The 23,153-nt window shown below is 39.5% G+C and overlaps 1 protein-coding gene across 5 annotated transcripts in view; it reads right to left on the bottom strand.

Moving 5' to 3' along the window:
- The window catches only part of myo16 (myosin XVI), a 227,586-nt gene that overhangs the window by 183,310 nt on the left and 21,123 nt on the right, over positions 1-23,153 (bottom strand). For 4 of the 5 annotated variants that reach the window (XM_084421065.1, XM_084421066.1, XM_084421068.1 and 1 more), the window contains exon 1: positions 8,598-8,864. The exons of the other annotated variant lie outside the window; for it this stretch is intronic. In XM_084421065.1, the coding sequence (XP_084277191.1) occupies positions 8,598-8,625 (28 nt within the window). In that variant the 5' untranslated portion in view covers positions 8,626-8,864. Of the gene's footprint in view, positions 1-8,597; positions 8,865-23,153 lie in introns of those variants that run through there. 5 annotated transcript variants of the gene reach the window in all.

Raw genomic sequence — 23,153 nt, 5'->3', positions numbered from 1 at the left:
ACCATAGCAACGCTCATACACAAATTCTCGCCGCTGAGTTTTCATTGGCTGCTGCCCCGCGTTTTGACGCTCTCATTTGCATAAAGTATCCACCGAGATACTTTTTTGCAGCGCCGCTGTTGACCAAATCAACGCGACGTGACCCATCATGCTTTGCGGGGCGTTTTTGCTGCCTGACGTAGTTCCATAGGAAATGAATGGGCTTTGGCGTCGCGTCAGAAATCGAGACGCTGGTGGACAAGCGGCTTCATTCATGCCGCAAGACCTCCAGACACGCGTAAACGCGTCTCTCGCGCCAGACGCTCTATTCGCGTTTGGTGTGAACGCAGCTTGAGGGAGGGAGAGAGAGAGAAAGAGTGCCTGCGAGTGAGCGAGCGAGAGTGAGTGAGGTCTGCGGTCTTGGCCATTAGTTGATTTACTTGTTTTCGTGTAGGTAATATGTTGTCAAATATGTTTAAACTTAAATAAACTACCTATACAAGTAGTTATGTCTCTTTGTATTAATTTGTCCTGTTATTGACGTAATGCGCGTCATTGACAAAATGTGCAACCAGATGTTCGAATAGTTCGAAGATAAGCTAGGCCTATGTGTTTTTTTTTTTTTTAGAGGGAATATTCGAAGGTCATTTTTGAGCAATTTTGACAGCCCTAAAGAGTATTGTCGCTAGTGACCGACAACAAAGAATCGAAGAGACAGCTAGCTGCCCTGCTGGAGTTATCTCGTATGCCGGTGGAGCAATGTGGCAACATATAATACATAATACATGGTTTTATTTAAAAAAGGAGCTTTACACACAACCTTATCAGAGCTAATGATAATGACCTGTATTGTTATATATTTATGTAGTCTTGATTTGGGTGGATGTAACAATGGTTTTACATTTAAAAGGGTTGTAAATCTAGTTCAAGTAAATTTTAGCACGCCATAGTCCACTTTTATCAGGTAATTTCACAACAACAAAAATGTGGCTAGTAAAAATGCTGTGTGGCTAGTAACTTTGGAAAACCACTAGCCACATTGGCTAGTGAGGAAAAAAGTTAATGTCAAGCCCTGAATATGTGAATAAAAAGAAGGTAAACACTGTAACAGGGCACTCAGTAATCTGGTCATTTTGTTCTGGTAATCATATTTTTTCAAATAAAGACAAGGTAACACTAATTTTACATACAGCACAGTGAAACTGATATGAATATGACACAGTTGGCAACTGGATATCACAGATATGAATATCACACAGTTGGCAACTGGTTATATATCAGCATATTTCAAAATGAAGGATTTAAAGTTTTTCGATTGCGTCTCCTGTGAAGCTGATCTTCTGTTCGCATTCACTCACTTCACACGGACCGACCGTCACTTGCAAACAGTAATGCACACTTCACAAGATATCACAGCTGGATTTGATTAAATCTGCAAGGTTTGTGAAATTAAATGTTTATTAGATATTCAGAGATTTGATTAAATGACGTAGATGCGCATTTGCTGAATGTTGGAGGCAAATGAGAAAGTATTTTAGCCTGATTGTTTGCCTTTTCTGTTACAAATAAATAATATAAAAGCAAACGCTTTACTTTACTTACTTCGCATACCATTTACTTTCTTTGTTTACCAGTTCTGTCTAACAAAGTATTAGATATGACTGACAGAGATCGTAAATTAATGAAGACGGAGAACGTGAGTGAGCGCTGTGTGATCTGAGGAGCTGCCTTGCCGTTCTCCTCTGGTGCTGGTGTCCTCAGCGCCGCCCGTCAAAATAAAAGTCTGGAGCGCCGTCAAAATAAAAATCCCACTTCCAACACATCGGCCAATGCCGATATTTCAAAAACGCCAAATATCGGCCGATATATCGGTCGACCACTAGTCACAGTAGGGCTGGGCGATATGGAGCAAAAAATATATCTCGATATATTTTGCTATATCTCGATATACGATATATATCTCGATATCTTTACAGGAAAAAGAACCCCCCAAAAACTACTGCAAAAACATATATGCCATATACCACCAAGTATTTTTTATTGAAGTGCAAAGAGGTAGGCAGTTCATGTAGGAACAAGTGCTTCTGCGACATTTTTAAATAATATATTTGTTTATTCTTTTTTTATAATTAAAACTAACATCATAAACATCATGCTATTTTTTTACTTTGAGCAATTCTGGAGCTATAATTGACTCTAGGAGCATATAAAACAAAACAGCTCCTTGGAAAAAATGAAATGTAATAGTAGTTATAAACAAAGGTTTATTTTTAGTTCAGATTAACATTTGAGGCAATTGTATTCATAATGTCAAAATTAAACCGACGTAATGTTACTTGAAGGCATTATAGCCTACTATTCCTGCCAAACTTCCATGGTTGCAGTTAGTGTTACTACAGTAAATCCATGATGAATGTTGCTGATCTGTGGACACTGGATAGTTCATTCATGGCACAATGTTTCTTCCTGGTTTCCACGTCAGCGCTGTTTGATCCGTTAATAACGGAGAAATGTGAATGTTTCTCACTAGATCTCGCAGCGATGTTATTACTTCTGTGGCGAATTCAAATGCTTTCTTTACTGGATCATTAGCGCTGTGTAGTAACAGTGTCGCATGATCACGATCGGCTCGTGCTGCTTTGGTCCAAACTGATAAACGGTCCTTCAACCACACAATAATGAGCAGTTTCGTTCCGCTTGCATTATGTTTGCCATTTGATGTTGGGCAATGTTGGTGTCGCTGGCGTCTCTTACATTATGAGCGCGCTTGCCACGCGCAACGCGCCTACATTTGAAATAACACAATTTTTATAAATATAAACAATATATCGATATATACGATATGTCAAAATCCATATCGTGTTTAAAAAAATATCTCGATATATTTTAAATATCGAGATATCGCCCACCCCTAAGTCACAGCCCTACAAGGCATGGACTCGACAAGACCTCTGAACGTGTATCTGGCACCAAGACATTAGCAGCAGATCCTTTAAGTCCTGCAATTTGCAAGGTGGGGCGTCCATGGATCGGATTTGTTGGTCCAGCAAATCCTGAAGATCAGGGATGGGCAACTTTGGTCCTGGAGGGCCACTGTCCTGCAGAGTTTAGCTCCAACCCTACTCAAACACACCTGAACAAGCTAATCAGCGTCTTAGCATTATTAAAAAGCTACAGGCAGGTGAGTTTTATCAGGGTTGGAGCTTAACCCTGCAGGACAGTGGCCCTCCAGGACTGAAGTTGCCCATCCCTGCCATAGATGCTCAATCAGATCGAGATCTGGGGAATATGGATGCCAAGGCAGCACCTTGAAATCTTTGTCATGTTTCTTAAACGATTACTGAACAATTTTTGCAGTGTGGATTATCTTGCTGTAAAGAGGCCACTGCCATCAGGGAACACCATTCTCTGGTCAACAACAAACTTTAGCTAGGTAGTACGAGTTAAAGTAACAAAGTTGCAAAGTTTCCCAAAAGAACATTCATTGCCCAGAGCGCTTCCAAAGGCCTGCCTTCTTCCCATACTGCATCCTGCTCTCATCTCTTCCCCAGGTAAATGACATACACACCCAGCCATCCACATGATATCAAATAAAACATGATTCATCAGATCAGACAACCTTCTTCAACTGCTCAGTGGTCCAGTTCTGGTGTCACATGCTCCTTTTAGGCACTTTCAGCGGTGGACAGGGGTCATCATGGACACTCTGACCAGTCTGCGGCTACACAGCAAACTCCGATGCACTGTGGCACCTTTCTATCATGGGTAGCATTACGTTTTTCAGCAATTTACAGTAGCTCTTCTGTGTGATCTGACCAGATGGGGCTAGCCTTCACTTCCCACATGCATCACTGAGCCTTGGATGCCCATGACCCTAACACCTGTTCACCGCTGTCCTTCCTAGCACTACCTTTGGTAGGTACTACCCACTGCATACCAGGAACACCCCACAAGACTTGCCGTTCCAGAGATGCTCTGCCTTTACCATTTAGCCCATGTCAAATTCAGGCCTTTCACATGGAATGTTTTTTGTGAATGCAAGGTGCAAGGTCAGAAGACATATTTTTGAAAAGTTTAACTTGAGAACGCAGTGTCATGAACTAGACGCTAAAAAAGACGCACGTGCTAGTGTGCAACGGTTACACATGCACGTCTACGTGGAAAATCAGCACGATGGAATGCAAAAACATGTTTAGTGTGTACTGCCTCCCCCAAGTCATTTTAAACTGTTGATTTTATACAGTATACACAAAACTTGTGGCATAAACCTATTTACAACTGCTGTCAAATGGAGCCTTTTTTGTACAGTATTGATATTCAAACACAAGCAGTGCATCATGGGTGTTGGCTGAGTTGGTGACACCTCTGACAGATTGCAATATGTCACTCATGTGATTGAATGAGTCATGGGGAGGCAATGAATGACAGGAATGGTGGTATAAAGAGGGAGATGTGTGAGGTTTCCTCCTTGTTCTGGGTAGCTTCTGTGTCTCTGCTTCTAGGCTGTCAGGTATTGATTTACACTGGAATATCTTACGAGCTTCTGTTAATATAAGAGGCATGGGAATAAGAAAGCATAAATTAGACAGAGTGCACACTCTCTTTGCCACTCCACATAAACATACTCAGTTTCTTGAACACAGAGGATGCACTGTAGACATGAAATGCTAGGAAATTTTCATATAGGGACTAAAATCATTATGGTTATCAATATTATTGTTAAAATGCACTGGAATAATTTCACCTATGTCGAAAACCAGCAAACAACATAAAATTAGCAGCACTATGCAGATTTTCTTTGCATAAACATAATAATATTAAATAATAGTGGTGCAACAGATCACAAAACTCACGGTCCGGATGATATTACGTTTTTTGAGTCACAGATTGGATAATTCTTCAGACCATTACATTTAAAAAAGTAACTTTGCTTTCCATTTACCAATACCACAGCAACAACTATTAGCTTAACTAGTCAGAACACTCAGAATCAGAAACTGCTGCATAACATAACATAACACATTTACCATTATGAATTATGATACCACTTGGTCTGTTGGTTTGTTAGTCCATTGGGTCGGGTTGCTTTCTCACCTCAACCGAACCGCTCCAGAGTTCGTTTTCAATCAGGCCGAGACCACCTCGTTCAGGCGATCTCGGAGCGATTGTTTTGGTGCGGATCCGAGCGTGACTGCTGTGTTCACATATGCCTAAACCAACCGAACTAAGGGAGACAAAAGGCACCAGGTTCCAAAACAAACGCTCCAAACGAGTCAGGTGTGAAAACGCCCTTAGAGCTGAAAGAATCTTTACAAGAATTAAAATATGGAAGGGTAATACTAAGTGCCTGGAATTTATTGTGGTTTATCGTTAAATTGGTAACGGTTTCATCCCTAATGCACGGACTCTAGAAATCCCTTCCTTTTCCCACCTCACAAGACAGATGGAATCAGACAAACCTGAATGTGAAAGACTTCAGTAAGCATGCACTTGTCTCCTCTACTACATATCAAACCTTGAGGGGGCTCTGAGAAGAGCACTAGTGGCACGCATAAACACAATCACACTCTACAGGTACACACACGCACACACACACACAGACGCACAGTGTTCTGCTGGCTTTGCACCGGAGTGTGCGACCTTGCGCATCCTCTCACGGTTTGCCTCTGGCACTGGCCATCTCTGCTCAAACACACAGGAAGAAAGAGTAAAGGTGAGGGGAAGAAAGGGAGGTGTAGTGATAGCACAAGGTACTTTCCATGCATACAGCACACTTTAATGTATTCAAGTATTAGAGGTACAAATCTAACTTTTTCCATTGTGAGAACTTGGATAGATGCACTGAATGTTTTTTTTTTTACTGAAACCCTGAAAAGGTTTTTAATTTAGCCACAAAAATAAATAAATAATTGTTTATAAAATGTGGGTAGTTGAACTTGGTATGCTGTTCAGGGTGTCGTGTTCACAGCTGATAAACAAGCCGAAGTAAAGGTCTTCGGCAATGAGCTTTTTCTTTTTTTGGTTGCTGAAATTTCAGTGCATCACTTGTCTGATCAACCGATACCTATAAAAAACGAACATGAAAAGTAGCTAGTTCAAAGACGTCAAATGTCTGTACCCCCACCACCCACCTTAAAGTCCCCATCAAGTCAAAATTGAAGTTTTTTGGCCTTAGAATGAATGTTACTCTTCCTGTTATCTATAAGGTAGTTGCTCCAAACCAATAACAAAACTCACATTTAGAATGCATAATCATTCAAAACTTACAATCTGTCAGTCTCACTTCCGCCAATATGCATCAATGATGCTCTCTAGAATCTGAAGCATCCCGCCACCTATATTTATAAATAGACGCTAAAGCTGCGGCTAAAATTTGTCAATTGTCCACACATTTACTATTTTCGACATGGTAAATGGCACGTAGTGCACTATATAGGAGAGGGAACGATTCAGACGGTGTATACTTTCCATTGGGGTGAATGAAGTCTGGTTTTATAGTGTCGCGCAAACTGCCACAGCGATAGCACAGCCTGCTCCGGTCCAGAGACACAAAAGCACAGAGCGGATCATAAGCGCGAGTTGGCGCAGACCACAAAACGTATCGGATCCATTTGAATTCTGCAGAGAATGCTATATATTTTAAAGCGATGTGGAGGAGAAACCGTTAGAGATTAGGAGGAAACTGCGGCTTTAAAAAGCTCAATGGCTCTGACCGGGCTGTGATATAAATGAAATGCTATTTGCTATTTTTAAAAAGGGGAGGAGCTGTTCAATATGTCCCACCTTGTCTTCCTGTTTCAGTGGAAGTTACATCAACACATTGAATAGTGTTGCGTGTTTCAAGGCACTTCAGTGGGTCTTTAAATTAAGATTTTGAACTGTCCCACCTTCTTAACGGTGTCCAACAAAAGACAATTTGACAATACATTAACTAATTATCAGGTCACTGTAGTAAATAACTTAACTATTAACTTTATCATTTTGTGCTAAACCGGGTTATCGCACGATTCCCCTCCCATTACAAGATAATAACAACAATTCTTAAAGGGATAGTTCACCCAAAAATGAAAATTCTGTCATCATTTACTCACCCTCAAGTTGTTTCAAACTTGTAAGAATTTCTTTTTTCTGCTGAACACAAAAGAAGTTATTTTGAAAAATGTCTGTAACCAAACAGTTGATGGACCCCATTGACTTCCATAGTAGGAAAAAAAAATAATACTATGGAAGTCAATGGGGTCCATCAACTGTCTGAGTAAATGATGACAGAATTTTCATTTTTGGGTGAACTATCTCTTTAAAATTAACATAAGTAACATAGATCATTTGGATATTTTTTACAACATGACAACATAGTCTTATTCAATTTCCCATTTGTACACAAATTTTAGTGTTGCTAATTCATCCAGCTCAACCATTCAACCTTGTTACCCAATTTAAGTAAAAAAATAAAAATAAAAATCAAACAAACATTTGTCTTTAATTTATGGGAAATATAACTGTACCAAAAACTGAAAACCAATATTTGATTCAAGCAAGCAGCCACCGCTCAGTTTTGGATAGATCTACCGGTTACTTAGATTTAGAGTCTATGCTATTGTTAATATTGGTAACAGGGTTGAAAATGTCATATGAAATGAGCTGGAAATAAAAATCGCTCATAAATATTAGTTTGACTTTGACCTCCTGAGGTTGACAAACAACATTTTATGTAGGTTATGCAACATCTTTTTTTTTTTTTTGTACTCAAACAAAAAAATTATAATTAAACAGAGCAAGAGCATAATATAATCCACTAAAAGCAACAGCGGTGGTGTGTGGGTGTGTGTTCAAATGAGCAAAACATACAGAGGGGAAAACAAGCAATGGAGATGAAGGAGAATTAGACTATCTGAATAAAGATGAAAAGAGAGGGGTGGCAAAGGGACGAGTTTAACAACTGCCTTTCATCTGCAGCTGGCAACACAAACGCTTCCTGATTACCACCTTCTCCCACATCAGCATCTCCATCCTCCCAGCCACCACTGCAACATCCGTTTGGGTCTAAAACATCCCTTCCCTCGCTCCCTTATCCTACCTGACACTCTCATGTTCACGACCACACACACACACACACACACATCACCACAAATACAAAGATACACACGAGAGAGGGATCCTGCAGAGGCTGTCAGACTGTCACCCACCAGCTGTCTGTCTGAAAGCAGGCAGACTCCCGTAGGAGGTCCCTACACACACCGTTCAACTTTTACATTGCTGCAGCATCCTCCTGCAACTTCACACATACACACATGCACAAAAAGTCACCAAAGCCAACCCATCATCATGATGACATCTCATCATCCAGCCTCACTGCACAGGATGGATGGATGGATGGATGGATGGATGGATGGATGGATGGATGCATGCATGTGGTGTGTTAAACACATGCATTAAGCACCCATGAATTTGACCTGCATCAGATACACACCCTAAATCACACACAATTCCTCCTGCCTCTCAATCACTCTAGCAAACGCACAAAATGACATCATTGACAAATGACATCATTGACGAAATGACATCATTGGCATATATACAGGCAAGGAAAGACGCCTCTCTCGCGGCTCGTTACTTACAGCATTTGATGAAATGATAGTGTGACATTTTTCTCCGCAGATCACACAGCTACAGGTTCGTGCTCTCCGGTGCGGTGCTGTAGTAACCGGCGCTATACATCATTCAGAGCCCGGTCTCTGAAATTCGCTTTACCTCCCCGTGCATTATTAAAGGGCGATCGGGTTGCAAAGGCGTTAGTGGTTGTAGTGAAGGAGGAGCGGTGGATAAGGTGACGGTAACCGTTCGCTCTCTCTCCTGCAGTCGCATCGACTCAACCGAGCCGCTCTATGACCATGACCGCCACACGTGCTATTGTAGCGCCGCTGATTGACGCGTCCTTAACCCCGCCCACCGCTGCACGCACACCCCTCGCACACAGAAACGCGCGCGCTCTCGCTTCAGAGAGAGGGGTAAAGAGACGGATGGTGAGGAATGGAAGAGAGAGTGATGAGAGGAGGTAGGATGTTTGGGGAAGGAGAGAGGGAAGAGGGGAGGGGAGCAGGATGAAATTTGGGTTCAGACTGAGGGAGAGAGAGGCTGAGGTAAGTTACTGCAGTGCGGCTATCAGACACTGTGTGCTGGGAGCGACAGATACGACGCGGGAAAATAGAACCAAACATATTTCAATAAAGCATGTTTAAGACCAGCTCTTATGTTACCATATAAAGTAAAAAGTTAACATAATGAAGAATAGGCTACAAACACCAATTTGTGTCTTTACTTATCTGTTAGTTCCTCTCATCTCAATAGCCACTTTCACACAGCAATCCTGATAAATTACCATAAAATTGCCAGAATAACTTTACTGGTAAATACACATGCTGTTTACACAAGCAACAGTGATGGGGGGATGAGCAAACAGAATGCGTTTTTGCTCTTAAAAACACAAGACGCAGATAATAGTATCCAACTGCAGAGCCGCAAAACTGATGAATTGCAAAGAAGGCTGGGTCCCGATTGCAACGTTGAAAAAGCTGCGAGACATAGCGTAACGGTCAAAGATCATCTTGCGCATATTTACTATTAAACTATCAAAAAGCTTAGACTACTGTAAACAGCGCTGAGTAATCACGTCATCTCCATAAGAACTTTATGATTGGCCAAAAGCAGACTTCGGGCCCTATCTTACACCCGGCGCAATGCAGCGCCAAGCGCGATGCAAGTGTTTTTTGCTAGTTTCAGTCCGACGCAGTTATCATTTTCACGTCCTGCGCCACATTGTTTAAATAGCAAATGCATTTGCGCCCATTTGTGCGCCCATGGGCGTGCTGGTCTGAAAACGAGGTGTGTTGTAGTGCATTTTTGGCACGTTGCTATTTTGAGGCAACAGAAATAGACTGCGCCATTGACCAATTGAAACCTGGTCTAAAGTCAGTGGCGCAATATAATTTTTTTTTGTTATTTAAAAGAGCGCGTTAGTAATGTGCGCCTATAGGCGGGTCCACAACGCGCATACACTGCTTATTAAACACACAGGGATGCACATCAGCACACAAACATGGCAAATATTTAAAATAAAAGGATTACAATGTAAAAGATTATTATTGTGTACATGTTTGACAAGTAGATGATCTGCTTGCGCACTTTTACCTCGCGCACGAGCAGTTCCGTTCTGTAGACGGCTTCGGTCTTTCCACTATCAAATTCCGTCATGTAAATAGCGAATTTGCCATGACGCAAGCGCAACTGGCATTTAAAGGGAATAGGAGATGAGACTCTGATTGCTTTAAGGCATGTAAATCCCAAAACACACCCATTGCTCATTAAGAGAATAGGGACAACCCCTTTAGACCATTTTTCCCATCGTTAAACTAGCAAAAGTGGATTCGGACACGCCCTAAGTGAACTTGCGCCCTGTTCTTTAGACCATGCGCTTAGATCATTAAAATAGGGCCCTTCTTATGTCAGCGCGTTCTGACTTCATACGTGCTCATAATCTTCATTCCGCGGTCACACAGAGCACATTACCGGTAATTTACTGGTAATGTTACATCTTCCCTTACTGGTAAACTGCCGGAACCAATTTGCCAGTATTTTTGAAAAGGTCCTGTTCACATACATGATCTCTTACTGGTAATTTACCATTAAAGACTGTATGTGTGAAAGTGGCTAATGACAATATGCTGTGGAAGTATTAGGCTACGTTGAGACTGCAGCTAAATGTGACCAAATCCGATTTTTTTTATTTATTTTTATTTAAGGCTGTTAATAACTTAATAAAGTCAGATACATAAAAACAGAGATTGAGCTAATTTGACACCGAAAAGGAAGACTGATTACCACTATCTAACTGCTGGTTGGTCATACTAGTTGCAGCTTTACTAGTTGCATACAAAAGTTGCATGTTGCATGGTCCCTGATCTTTTCAATTCCAATTTTTGCCACCTCCATACTGTATGTGGTACTAAATCCGGTACAAGCCAAATGTTTTGTAATGCGACCACAGTCTGAACAGTATTATAATGACTGCACTATATACAAGCAAAACACGAGGGCTCGTATCAGAAATGTTTAAAAACTCTTTTTTTCGCATCTTCGTCTTTGTTTTTTATATTACCTGCGCATAAATTTGCTGGCTTCCGCGGCAGATCATCACTATAAATAAATGCGTAATCACTTACTTTAATGTTCTTCGTGTTTACTTCCATATGACCATGATCTGTTCGCACTGGAATCTGACATTGGCCACAAATAAAACAACAATGTGAATGCAGATACAAAAAAAAAAAAAAATATCTGGGATTTGAGCAATAAATCGGAATTGAGCACTAATGTGATCATAGCCTTAGTTTTGAAATCATGAGCATTCAGTTTTACAGGCAGGTTTTTGTTTTGTTTTGTTTTTTTGAGCCAATGAGCTGTAAATGTCATTTACTGACTCTTGTCACTGATTAGCAACAATTAGCAACTGATTAGCGCTGCATCCGAAATTGCATACTGAATAATAGTTACGTTTGATTTAAAACTTCATGACCGTTCAAAAAAATATGTTATATGTATTTGTTATAAATGTGTCACTGTCATGTGGCCAGTTCCGTCGCTTCACTGCCATTCACAAATCCTCTCCCATGTCCTCATGGGGTATTAAAGTGTCCATTGGATGCACACTTCAGAATCTCATCGGAAATAATAGGTCATCCGGGTATTTTTCACATACTGTTTTATGAATACTATGAATTCAGACATACAACTTGACTCACATATGTTTTTCCCCTACTATATGTGACTTCTGTCTGAAACATATATTGCGCATAAACCGACAATTTAAATAAACAGCACAGACAGAATGAAGGAACAAAACCCCCTAGAATGCAGTGTCATTTATGATAAAGGGCATATTTTGTTGTATCTCATTGCTTGCTCTCAGTGTTGACGGGTGCGAGTCCTGACAGCTTAACTGCTCAGCAATAGTGTTTAACTGGCGACAAATTACCTCGGACAAGCTTCCTCTCCCCTCTGCTCTGGGTTAACACCTTCATGCATGCACAGGGCCAGGAAATTACAAACATGCAAAGTCTGCAAATTTCATGTGACGTGTGAACGTGAGGTTGTGTAAAGCGCATCAGACTGATTACATTGCATTTCCATCACCGTTTTGATCAGTGAATCTGGTTCACTGTGTGTTGGAGTGTATGTGGGTATGACTGAACATGAATGTATGCATATCTTTGTCTTCCTGCCAAACACCTCCACACAAACCCACACATAAACTCCACTTTAGAGGAAAAAAACAACCGTGAAAGCAAAAGAAATAAAGACCAAAATAAAGCCTGTCATGTGTATCCAGGTCAGAGATTTAACCCTCTTCTTCCTGCATCTGCTCGATGTGCCGGGATTCATGTGCAGTAAAATGGGATTTTATAGCCATAGATGGATATTGTAACAATGTTCTATCTGGAGGAGTTTTAAATGATTCCAAGGAACATAAACCCAAATCACTTTAATTCACAAGAGATATTTAACTCATTCTCATGGACCATACACATATGCTCTAAAGAGTCATGGTTGTTTGTGTGGAAGCAGTTCTATCACTATGACCACATCACTAAATAAAAAAACTTAATAAATAATTATTTTGGTGAGAGGGACTTATTTGAAAGGATGCGTCTTTCTTGCTGCTATCATTCGCAGCAGATGCGCAACCCAGCGCCCTTGAGCAGAAGGAATGGAAAAGAAGCGGTATGGGGGAAAGACAGATGGAAGGGTGGATGACAGATAGAGATATGAAGGCAAAAAAGATGAACGAGTGGGCCGAGGAATGGACTGGAGGAATATTTAATGCAGCTTTTTATTTTTATATATTCACTTTGTGACTAGAGACACAGGCGACAGAGATGACTTTGACAGAAACATGTGTGAGAGACTTAAAAGGAGTGGAAAGTGTTAATGTCCAAAAAATTTAATAAAATCATGTCGATTTTTTTTATTATTATTCAATGCGATACAAAATAGTGAGTTGCTTTGCTGACTGTTATAGTATCCTAACTGAAATGGATCCTCATTGACTGATTTGGAATGCTCTATAGGGAGCAACACTTTCTGTCATACAAATAACACTCCTTAAAGAAAGTGAGATTAGAATTTTATACAAATAAAATGTATAGAATTAGTCGAATTTAAGCATTTTGCTAAGCTAATGCGGATGATATGCATTAAAAATACAAATATTGGGTAAAAAGTATTTTTTATTAAAATATTTGTATTGATACTTTTTGGCATTTTTATTTATTCTAAAACTATTTAGGCTATTCCTCTCTTTTTTTTTTTCTTTTTTTTTTTTTTTCATGGATTGGGTGGTTTTTGAGGATGGATGGATGGATGGAAGTCTGAGCAAACAATAGAGAGTTACTAAAAAGGAAGAAGAACATAAGATTGAAAATGACTGAAAAACGAAGAGTGGTAAGACATATTCCCTTTGGATGTGATCTCCGAGAAGGTCACATTTCATGGATGAGCAATAGAGATTATACATCACTTGAGGGGACAAAAGACCCTTCACCCCATCCTCTTCCACCAGCCAGAATTCACCCAGCAGTTAGAGAGCAGTGAATTTTGAGAAGGGCCCACACAACCCCACAAGACAAAATAACTTAATTCAAACATTTTCCCACTTACTTGTGTGTTACTAACTCAAGCAACAATGACTGTAGTTTTTATTATTGTTGTGTATGACTCCTTTTGAACAGGATAATTTTTGTAAAATGATCTCTCTTATTTAAAAAAGAAAAAAAAAAGAAAAATTGAAACGTCCCACAGATTTTCAAAGGAGTATGAACACCTATGAAACAAGATGGGTAAGTAAATTCATGAGCTTTGCAATGCATGCATTGTTAAATTTGTTCCTTTTATTTTTTTTTCACAAAAAACAATGTAATTCACAGATGACAAAAGATGCACTAGGAATCCCGACATGTCTCTGCCAGTCAGTGCACTTGAGTTCACCTTGGTCAAAGGTCACAGAAGAGAACTGTCTATGCCAGTGAGTCACAACGGAGAAATGAGATGTGATGTTTTCCTCCATCTGTGTTATGAGAAATGTCAGACCTTCAAGTTGCAGATGAGAGAAAGGGAGGGAGACCGGTCTCCTCTGTCAGACCAATAAAGGATTGGAGAGAAGAGTGTCATTTGAAGTAAATGTCAAGACAGAGAGGGAGGAACAGAGATAGAGAAAGAAAGCATATGAGAGAGAGAAATTACCCTATTTCCAGAAGATGATATGAGGTATGAGTCTCAGGGTAGGTATTGAGCTGTCAGGACTAAGATGGAAAAATACGTCTTATCAACAGCTGTCAGTCTCTGGGTAAAGAAGCCACTACAGTAATAAACCAAACACTGATCATGAGTATGAAGGACATGCCACCACAACATCAAAACCTTTGAGAGCGCAGCTGTGTACTGCAAGTCACTATACCTAACTTCAAAACTGAGCAAAAGGGCAAAGTCTAAACTGATTTTAGCTTTACAGTTATAGGAATCCTTGACCCAAATTTTTTTCATTTTTATAAGTTGTTCCAAACCAGTTATTTTATTTTATTTTATTATTGTATATTCTTTTTGTTGATCTAATTTTAAATTTTGGGTTAGTTTCAACTAATTGTGCATACACACTTACAGTCTACGATCAGGCAGATAAGGTCATTTGCTGATCAATATTATCAATTGGTTCACAACCACCTCAAGACTCACTTGTGAATGTCAGAATCACACCTGACTTTTCTCCAGGTATCACATATAGCTCAATAAATGTATTTGGATCAACTATAGCAATACATATCTGGATGGCAGTACATATTCATCATGTGTCTGTTTCTTGGTGAACGGATGAGTAACATTTCCACTCAACTCCAATAAGCTTCTTCAGCACACGGACACAAATACTATTCTTCTAACAGCATGTCATAGCGTTGTGTGAAGAACACACCAAAGTAATTATTGACTGAATATATAGTTGTGTGGTAAGTGTGCTTGCATCATTATTTGAACAAGTTAAAGGCAAGGTAATCGAGTAAGAACAATATGTATTCAGAAGACTTGGAATATAGAGCACAATTAATATGAACTATTGTCTAAATTAGTTAAAAGAACAATAAAAAATGGCAAAGAGCATCTTGGATAATCTGCTAAACCTTCATTCTGATATAGTTTTTCACAATGAAGAAAAAATAATCATAAAGTCTACAAGCTTGTAGTGTTTTGAATTGTGTTCCAAGCTCACATAAAAGATCAGGGGCCGTATTCACAAAGAATGTTAAGGCTAAAAGTAGCTCCTAACTGGCGAATTTAGGAGCAACTCCTAAAAATAATGGGCGTGTCACTCGTAACTTTAGGACTCCTAATTTTTTTGACTAAGAGTAATTCACGAAGCATTTTAGCCCTAAAAGTAGCACCTAAGCCTGGGACAGCTTAAAAGAAGTCGAGAGGACTCTTAACTCACTAAGACCTATTCACAAACCGCTTTTTGTGGCATTTCACGTTGCGATGTTTTGAAATGAGTATGCGGCGGCTACAGGAGCTTCCAATCGCGAGGGAACAATTTTGCATTGTAGGCATAACTAGGGATGCAATAACGCCACCAACAACAAGCAAAACTAGGCTACTCATTGCATGTAAGCTAATTGTAATGTTTCATTGTGAATCAAATTAAAATGTTCTTCTCTTTGCAAACGTAGGCAGAGGCATATAGTGACAGATTAATTCAATAATGTTGCAAAGATATTGCATCAATCCATATGTTTCATTAGGCTACTAGGCTATTTGTTTTTCCTTACTCTTTATTCATTTAGGCTATTTATTCAGTTATTCATCATCTTCGTCCTTCGCACTACTTGTGCAGCGCACGCATTCTCAGACCTGTCACTCATCATCGTAGGGGAGGTGTTTGGAATCATTCCCGCGTTACAATCATCAGCCAATCAAGGTGGTCACTTCAGTCAAGTTCGTGCATGAGTAATGACGTCATCCATAGCAACGAAGACTCACTCTTAGTTTAGGAGTTGTAATTTTTCTTTACTAAGAGTAGGCCTGAAAGGCGTTGTGAATAACTTTTAAGAGAAAACTCCTAGCTAAAATCTTTTAGTGCGATTTAGGAGTACTCCTAGTGGTAAGATAAAATGCTTTGTGAATACGGCCCCAGATGATTGTAAGGTACCTTTTAAATTTGACTGAATATTAACTTATATTGTTAGATATGTGGAAAAAATTTTTTTTTGCTTAAATGTGTATCAATTGAATGTGTTGTCAGCCAATCAACCTTTACTTACATTATTCAATTAAAGGCAGGGTAGGTGATTTGTTCCAGAAATGTTTTTGTTATGCTAGTTGACAGTCTCTTCACATCCTGATAGCAATCACTAAGTCAAGTGGTCCAGATGTATTTATATGTATATATCGTCTGTGGATGGCGTAGGACCATAAAATGTTCATCCAATAATTGAATTCAGTCCAAATGCAATGATATAATGTCCTACCTGCCTGTCAACGTAAGTATTTCCATAACTCCGCGCACCTGCTCGCACAGACATCACATGTCATCAGTGTGTTTTATGCTATGCAGAGTTAGACAGTCACAGACGTCAGTCACCGAGCAACGCAACCGAAAAAGAAGCCACCTTTTACAGTTCCTCCTGAACCAAAACAACAAGCTTATGCTGCGTTCACGCCATAACTACTGTTATTTGGAAGAGATGGAAACCCATGACGTTATACTTGGGGCAGTTCGTGACTCGAATTTATGTGTTTCAATGTCAACACTATCAACGTCAAAATGAATCTGCAGCAGTCAGGTGGTACAGGTCAGCGCTCTTTAAGTTGTTTTTTGTTAATTATTATTGTATTGTTATGTGCTTTGAGACATGAGGTAATTTAGCGCGCGTCTCTCGTCTTATGATGCTTTGGGCGTTCATGTGTTTTGAAGGACGCTCTGAATGGAGGGTGGGATCTTATGCTTTCAAAGCTAGCTTAATATTGCTTGCCTCTCCGAAAATTGCCTACCCTATCTTTAAGCCTCTGCATCCTGTAATAAAAACACACCATGATAAATTGTATCAAGCATCTGTCACAAGGAGGCAGTAGTATTCCTATAAATAATTTAACATGTTTTTTTTTTTGTGTGTGTGTGTTTGTGACAATAAACACAGGGCTTTACTTTACTGGTCTGGGTTTTTGAGAGCTCAGGCAAAACCTTTGTAACACCTGTCAAGTGTTCATTTAAACAGTGTGGCATTTCCAAGCAGTATTTCTTAATGCCTATTAATAATCGCATGTGTATCTTACCTCGCTATCTTGCTTTTATATTCACACACCACAGCTGTAAAAGCTGTTGATGAGACCCTGAGGAAGCACTTTTCACTAATTAAAACAGCTTGTGACAAGGATCTCACAAACACTAATGAATCAGTTCAGCCATATTGAACCAGCACTTTCAATTACGGCAGCATTCATGGCCTGGGGAGGGAAAGCGCCTCTGGAAGGGCCAGGGTTTAAGGAATGAATTAAACATGTGATGCAATCTCTACATGGCATTAATTATTCAGCCCCTGTGTTGTATTTACACTACTAAATATTTCTTTTCCCCCAAATTTCACTGCTGAATTCTATTAGCATAATTTAAGGGTTAATTTTCCCAACCAGTAAACTGGCAAATGAAAATCTCCTAAAATGTTACCCTCAGTAAACTGTGTAGTGAAATGCACGGTTTATCTGTCAAGCGCAACACTTAATTCACATGCGAAGATGATTAAAAAAATTGTATATGAAATCTTCAAAGACGTTTTATTAGAGATCGTAGAGCTACAGGTCACACAAACAGTACAGCAGACTTATAATCTAGTGGTCCATTAAGCTGTGGATTAATGCCCTTATCTCTTCCTTTTATCGCTCTATCTCCTTAAGCCCTCTATCTGTCTTTCTGTCTTCTTACTTGCTCCTTCATCCCTGAATATGTGGTTTGCTCTCAATTTCCATTGTTATCTCTACTGTGATGTCTTAACACCACTGATGTATTTGGATACAGTTTAATATCCACACATAGGCACATTTACTTATGGTTTTAACATTTATCTCAGGTGACGCGATCATAAGGGATTTAAAACTTTTGTGTTGGATCTCATAAACAGTCAGAAATGTGACCATCATCCTAGGGCTACAAACAAGGGTTTAAAACAAGAAAAAAATAATTGGGAAAATGCATATACCGTATACATGCACAAGACTTTACTCAACATCTTGGGAGACTCTCTTTTTCCAGTTTGAACCTACAGATTTCAAAATCCATTCATTTAATTCTTAATCACCCGCCCAGAGCAGGTCAAATCTTCTGTGCATTAAGGCAAGTGTTAAGAGTCAGGAATGAATGTTGTGCTAATGTGAACCATGACTGTTTACTCTGTCCCACTTCAATGATCCAACTCACTCTTATTGAATTAAACGGCTGAGTCTTCAAATGAGCTTGACTGGTTCAATGCCCATTTTGAGAAATGTGATGAAGCAATGTCGCGACTGAGACTGAGAGAGTCAATAGAGGTCAGTCTGATGCAGTGTATTTGATGTTTGTGATTGGAGAGATGAAATAAAGAGAGTAAAGAGAAAGGGAGATACAATAGTGAAAAACAAGGTCAGTGAGCTTTTAGTCTAACACAAAATGCCATTTGATTTATGGCATAAAATCTGATCCAATGACCAAGAACCACCCATACTGTCAATGACCAATCTTAGTACCATTTTGGGGTGGGGTGATGATTCAACATAGAACACACAAAAAAAGAGAACGATTACAGTTACACTTTATTTCGATGGTCCACTTTAGACATTCTACTGACTATACGTAACATGTCAACTAAAACTCGTTAGAGTTGTAGACTGTTTTGTTAGGGTTAGGTATTAGGGTTCGGGGTAAGTAGAATAAGTTGACATGTAGTTGCAAAGTTACTTATAGTCAGTAAAATGTCTGTTGGGGGAACATCAAAATAAAGTAGATATTAAGCAGACTACGAATACTCTAGAGTTAGTTGACATGTAGTTGCAAATTTGCTTAGTAGAATGTCTAAAGTGGACCATCGAAATAAAGTGTTCCCATAATTACTTTGTGATCGGAATTTCTGTCTGTCCAAAATCAATAAGAACTGAATATTTCACAGATGCACAGTAACTCAAAAACAAAGCAGAATATATCTAGTCATGCTTGTCTAGTTAATTTGCTACAAAGTGCTACAACTTTGAATATCTATCAAAGATCTGAAACATCTAACCTGACAAATCCAGAAAATGATTTCACCCTTATAGCCCAGAATACAGATTTCAGACAGGTTAATCCTCTCTCTCTCACACACACACTCACACTAATACCTGAAATCTGGTGCATTCCCTTCGCAATACCCCTATATCTATCCTAATCTCAGTATAAAGCAGTATTAAATGTTGTTTTTTTTCCCTAATCCTTCAAAAAAGCAGCTCAATATTCAGCAGCACCAAGTGGAGTCAGTCACTGTCACTTTGGCTGACTTTGAGTAATTAGCCTCTACTTAGCACTGTTAATCTTAACACTGTTATCTCAACTAAACTAAGACACACCATCACATTTATATAAGTAGTGAAGCCAAAAACTTTTTCTAAAGGCAATGTCACAAGAGGATCATCTGTGGTACCAATTAAGACGACTTTGTATTCCATGCAGTGAAGGCAGCAAGCCTGGAGTCAGTACGGCTAGAGCTGCCTCTGAATGTTTAATTGAGCAGTACTCACACTCTCACTGCACCCAAAGAGCAGAATCTGAACCGCCCTTCTGTCACATCTACAACCACAGTCAGCTGTTCTTAGGAAAGACAGGGGCAATTCCTGACAGAACAGCAATGGAGCTACAGAATGAGAAAGAAACTGACAGTGACAGAGTGAAAAGTGATAAAGGATTAAGAGATAAAAGATAGATTGAGTATGACTGTCTGCAAGTTAAAAGGACTAATCATTTCAGTTATACATGCCCCATCATGGCTAAATATAGTGGATACAATATCCAACTAAATTTTTTTAGGGTGAATTAAACCATTCCACTATGAGCATGTAAAACACCAATACGCTTATGACTCCCAAACATCAGCTTTTTGAAATAACATGTAATCCCGGTTTAAATGCAAACTAATAACTCTGCAATGCAAGTAAACCGCATTTACAAGACTTTATTAATAAATCAGGTTATTTCCCGGTAGTGAGGTCAAAATGTGATAATTTGTGTATCTGACTCCAAGTATTCCATATGTTATGTCGGTTGTGATTAAAAACCGAAGAGTATTCCAAATTTATGCTTTTACATTTGGACTGAACCACTTTTACTTCGGCTGCATGAGATGAGAACAAATTTTTATAAGTTATTGGGTCAAGAAAGAGTCGGAGTTTGGATATGTTTCCTCGGAACGCTTGCTCTGTCTGGATGAGCTTAAATCTGCAGTAAGGATGCTTTCCTGTCCCATAGGTCTATCATATGCGCACTTCAATAAGTTGGCAGAACACAGGTCAATGTGTTTACATAGTGGGAAAATTGATCAATTCATACATTTTATGGATGTTATATTAGTATTTTCTAATCTAAAAATGCAGTCACATTAGAGAAATGTATTTATTGTCGATATAGTGTAGTAATGCATGAAGCACCTCTCACACTTAGGTCACTTTTAAACCTTGCAGCTTTCTGTTGGTCAGCGCGCCAAATTCATGTGACCAGATTGAACCAAATGTGAAATCTGAGTGGAACTTTTCCTTCCTCACGCGAAACTCCCAATCGCACTGATTCCTATTGAAATGATTGGATTTCCCCAAACAATTTCGCCAAGCAATGGTAAATTATGCTGCACATTAAAAGATCTGGACATCATTCTCATGGAAGTGAAATGGAGACATGGAAAACGCTGTAGTTATTCAAAGAACCAGTTATTTATTTACCATTGCATTGCAAACAAGCAGAAACGGTCCAAACTGCATGTAGCACTTCACTCACAATAGAGGTGAGGTGGAGTTATGATTAATACCGACAGTTTGAGGATATTTTTCATTGGTTAGATATATATGAAAAACCCACAGACAGACGTAAAGGGTGATCAATAGTAATAATTTAAGAAAAAAAGGATACAAGGTTTTCGCCTGACAGCCACGGTTTACAGTTTTTTTCTGCAGTGTTACATTATTTGTTGTAAAACAAATTTGTGTCCTCCTTAGTTGTAGTCAGTATAATCGTGCATATTTATTTTATCTCTCTCTCTCCATCTCTCTCACTCACAAACACAAGCTGCAGGGAGACAAGCCTTGAAAGATCCATGATTAATTTGGCCCATTAACTGCCACTGCCAAGGGAAAGATGGAGAGAGAGAGAGAGCTAAAACATATACCCTCAATGCTCATTTAAAAAGAAAGAAAGAAGGTCAAAGGTATAGTCCCATGTCCTCATCTTACCCTCCCCATCATCTGTCAGTCGTACTGTAAGCATCACACTGGCTGACCTAGCCTCTCTCACCGTTTCTCTTGTCTTCTTTCTTCTGTTCTTTCCTCGCGCAGGGTCCCTTCTACTCTGTTGAGACTACTCCAGTTATGCTATGAAGCCAGTTTGACAGCTGCTCCCTTTCTGAAGTCATTCAACATTCTCAAACTTCCACCTGTCCCTCAAGCCACAACTGTTTGACAACAGAGCCTAACGGAAAACTAGAGCACGACAAGGATGAGGGGAGGAGTCTGACCCTGACTGGATGGGATTCTAAATGACTAATACCAGGACTCGTGCCAGGATGTCCAACATGCTGTCCAGACCTACATTAGAGCTTAAAGCTGGAGCAGCACCCAAATGCAGTGCTGTTTTTTCGTTCCCATGAGGCAGTAGGTCACTCATGCACACACTTGCATTTTCCAGCTCGGGGAAAAACAGATGGGAATAGACAAATCTCTCAGAAGACACTCTTGTGGTGGAGGGGAATATCTTCCCAGAGACGGGAACAGAGAGCGAGACAAGAGGGATATGACCACAGCCTTGCGCACCAGATGATCCACAGACACACAAACATTAATTCGCTTGCTCACTCCAATGGTGTTGTAAACAAAATCATCATGTTGCTAAGCAACAAACTGTCTTGGTACAGCAGCATGGCATTATGTAGTATAAGTGTGAAAGCAAGCACTGGTACTGGGACATAGTTAATTTGAGATTAAAGGCATCATTTCGAAGTGTGACTTCATTTTGAAATCAAACCAAAGCGGAATTCCTTTGGAGTTTGTTTTGGGAGTTTGAAACAACTTGCCAAAGCGCACATTCCGGAAAAGTTTACTGTAGTTGGTAAATGCCTTCAAACAACCATTTGTCCATGGCGATTATAGGTAGGTGTGGCTCTGTGGCTCCGCCTTCTTGGACATGCAACTCTCCATTTCATTTCTTTTGTTCAGTCAGTCGAGGTCAGACACGAGTAAAAACGTGTTACGTGCATTCTGTCACTGAAAACTGGCCTATCAATCATCTCATCCCAGTTAACATCCTCATACGCACTCTACACATTTCAGTTCGTTTAATTTATGCTACAATTCTTCCTACCATACTGGATTGGTGAGACAAGATCAAGCACATTGATCTGACAGTTGTGGGTCTTTTATGTTGAGAACTCTCCTCATGTTTTTGCATAATGATGCATTTAAAAGTTAATGGCCAAATGTATCTTAAAAAAAGTTTACAATGTTGTTACAGCTGAATTGAATATTTTATATCAGGTTAGAAACTGATTATTAATCACTCAAACCCCTTTATCTAAACCTCTCTACTGAACCGTTGGTCTCACACATCTGCCATCAGTGCCATGTTTCTAGTTTATTAACAATTGTGTGTGTGTGTGTGTGTGTGTGTGTGTGTGTGTGTGTGTGTGTGTGTTTGTAGTTGTAGTTAAAATGAATTCTCCTTACAAAAAGCAAATGGTTTGTGGTGAATTAGAGTGTGCATGGATCTGCACTTTTAAGTTTGATTACTATTTAGGATGAATGGTATGAGAATTGGGACGCAGCAAATTATATAAAAGGTGACTCTTTACACTATTCTACACCATTTTATAGCAAAGTAG

The sequence above is a fragment of the Rutilus rutilus genome (assembly GCF_951802725.1).
Source record: "Rutilus rutilus genome assembly, chromosome: 10".
NCBI lineage: Eukaryota > Metazoa > Chordata > Actinopteri > Cypriniformes > Leuciscidae > Rutilus > Rutilus rutilus.
This window is presented reverse-complemented; position numbering and strand designations above follow the sequence as displayed.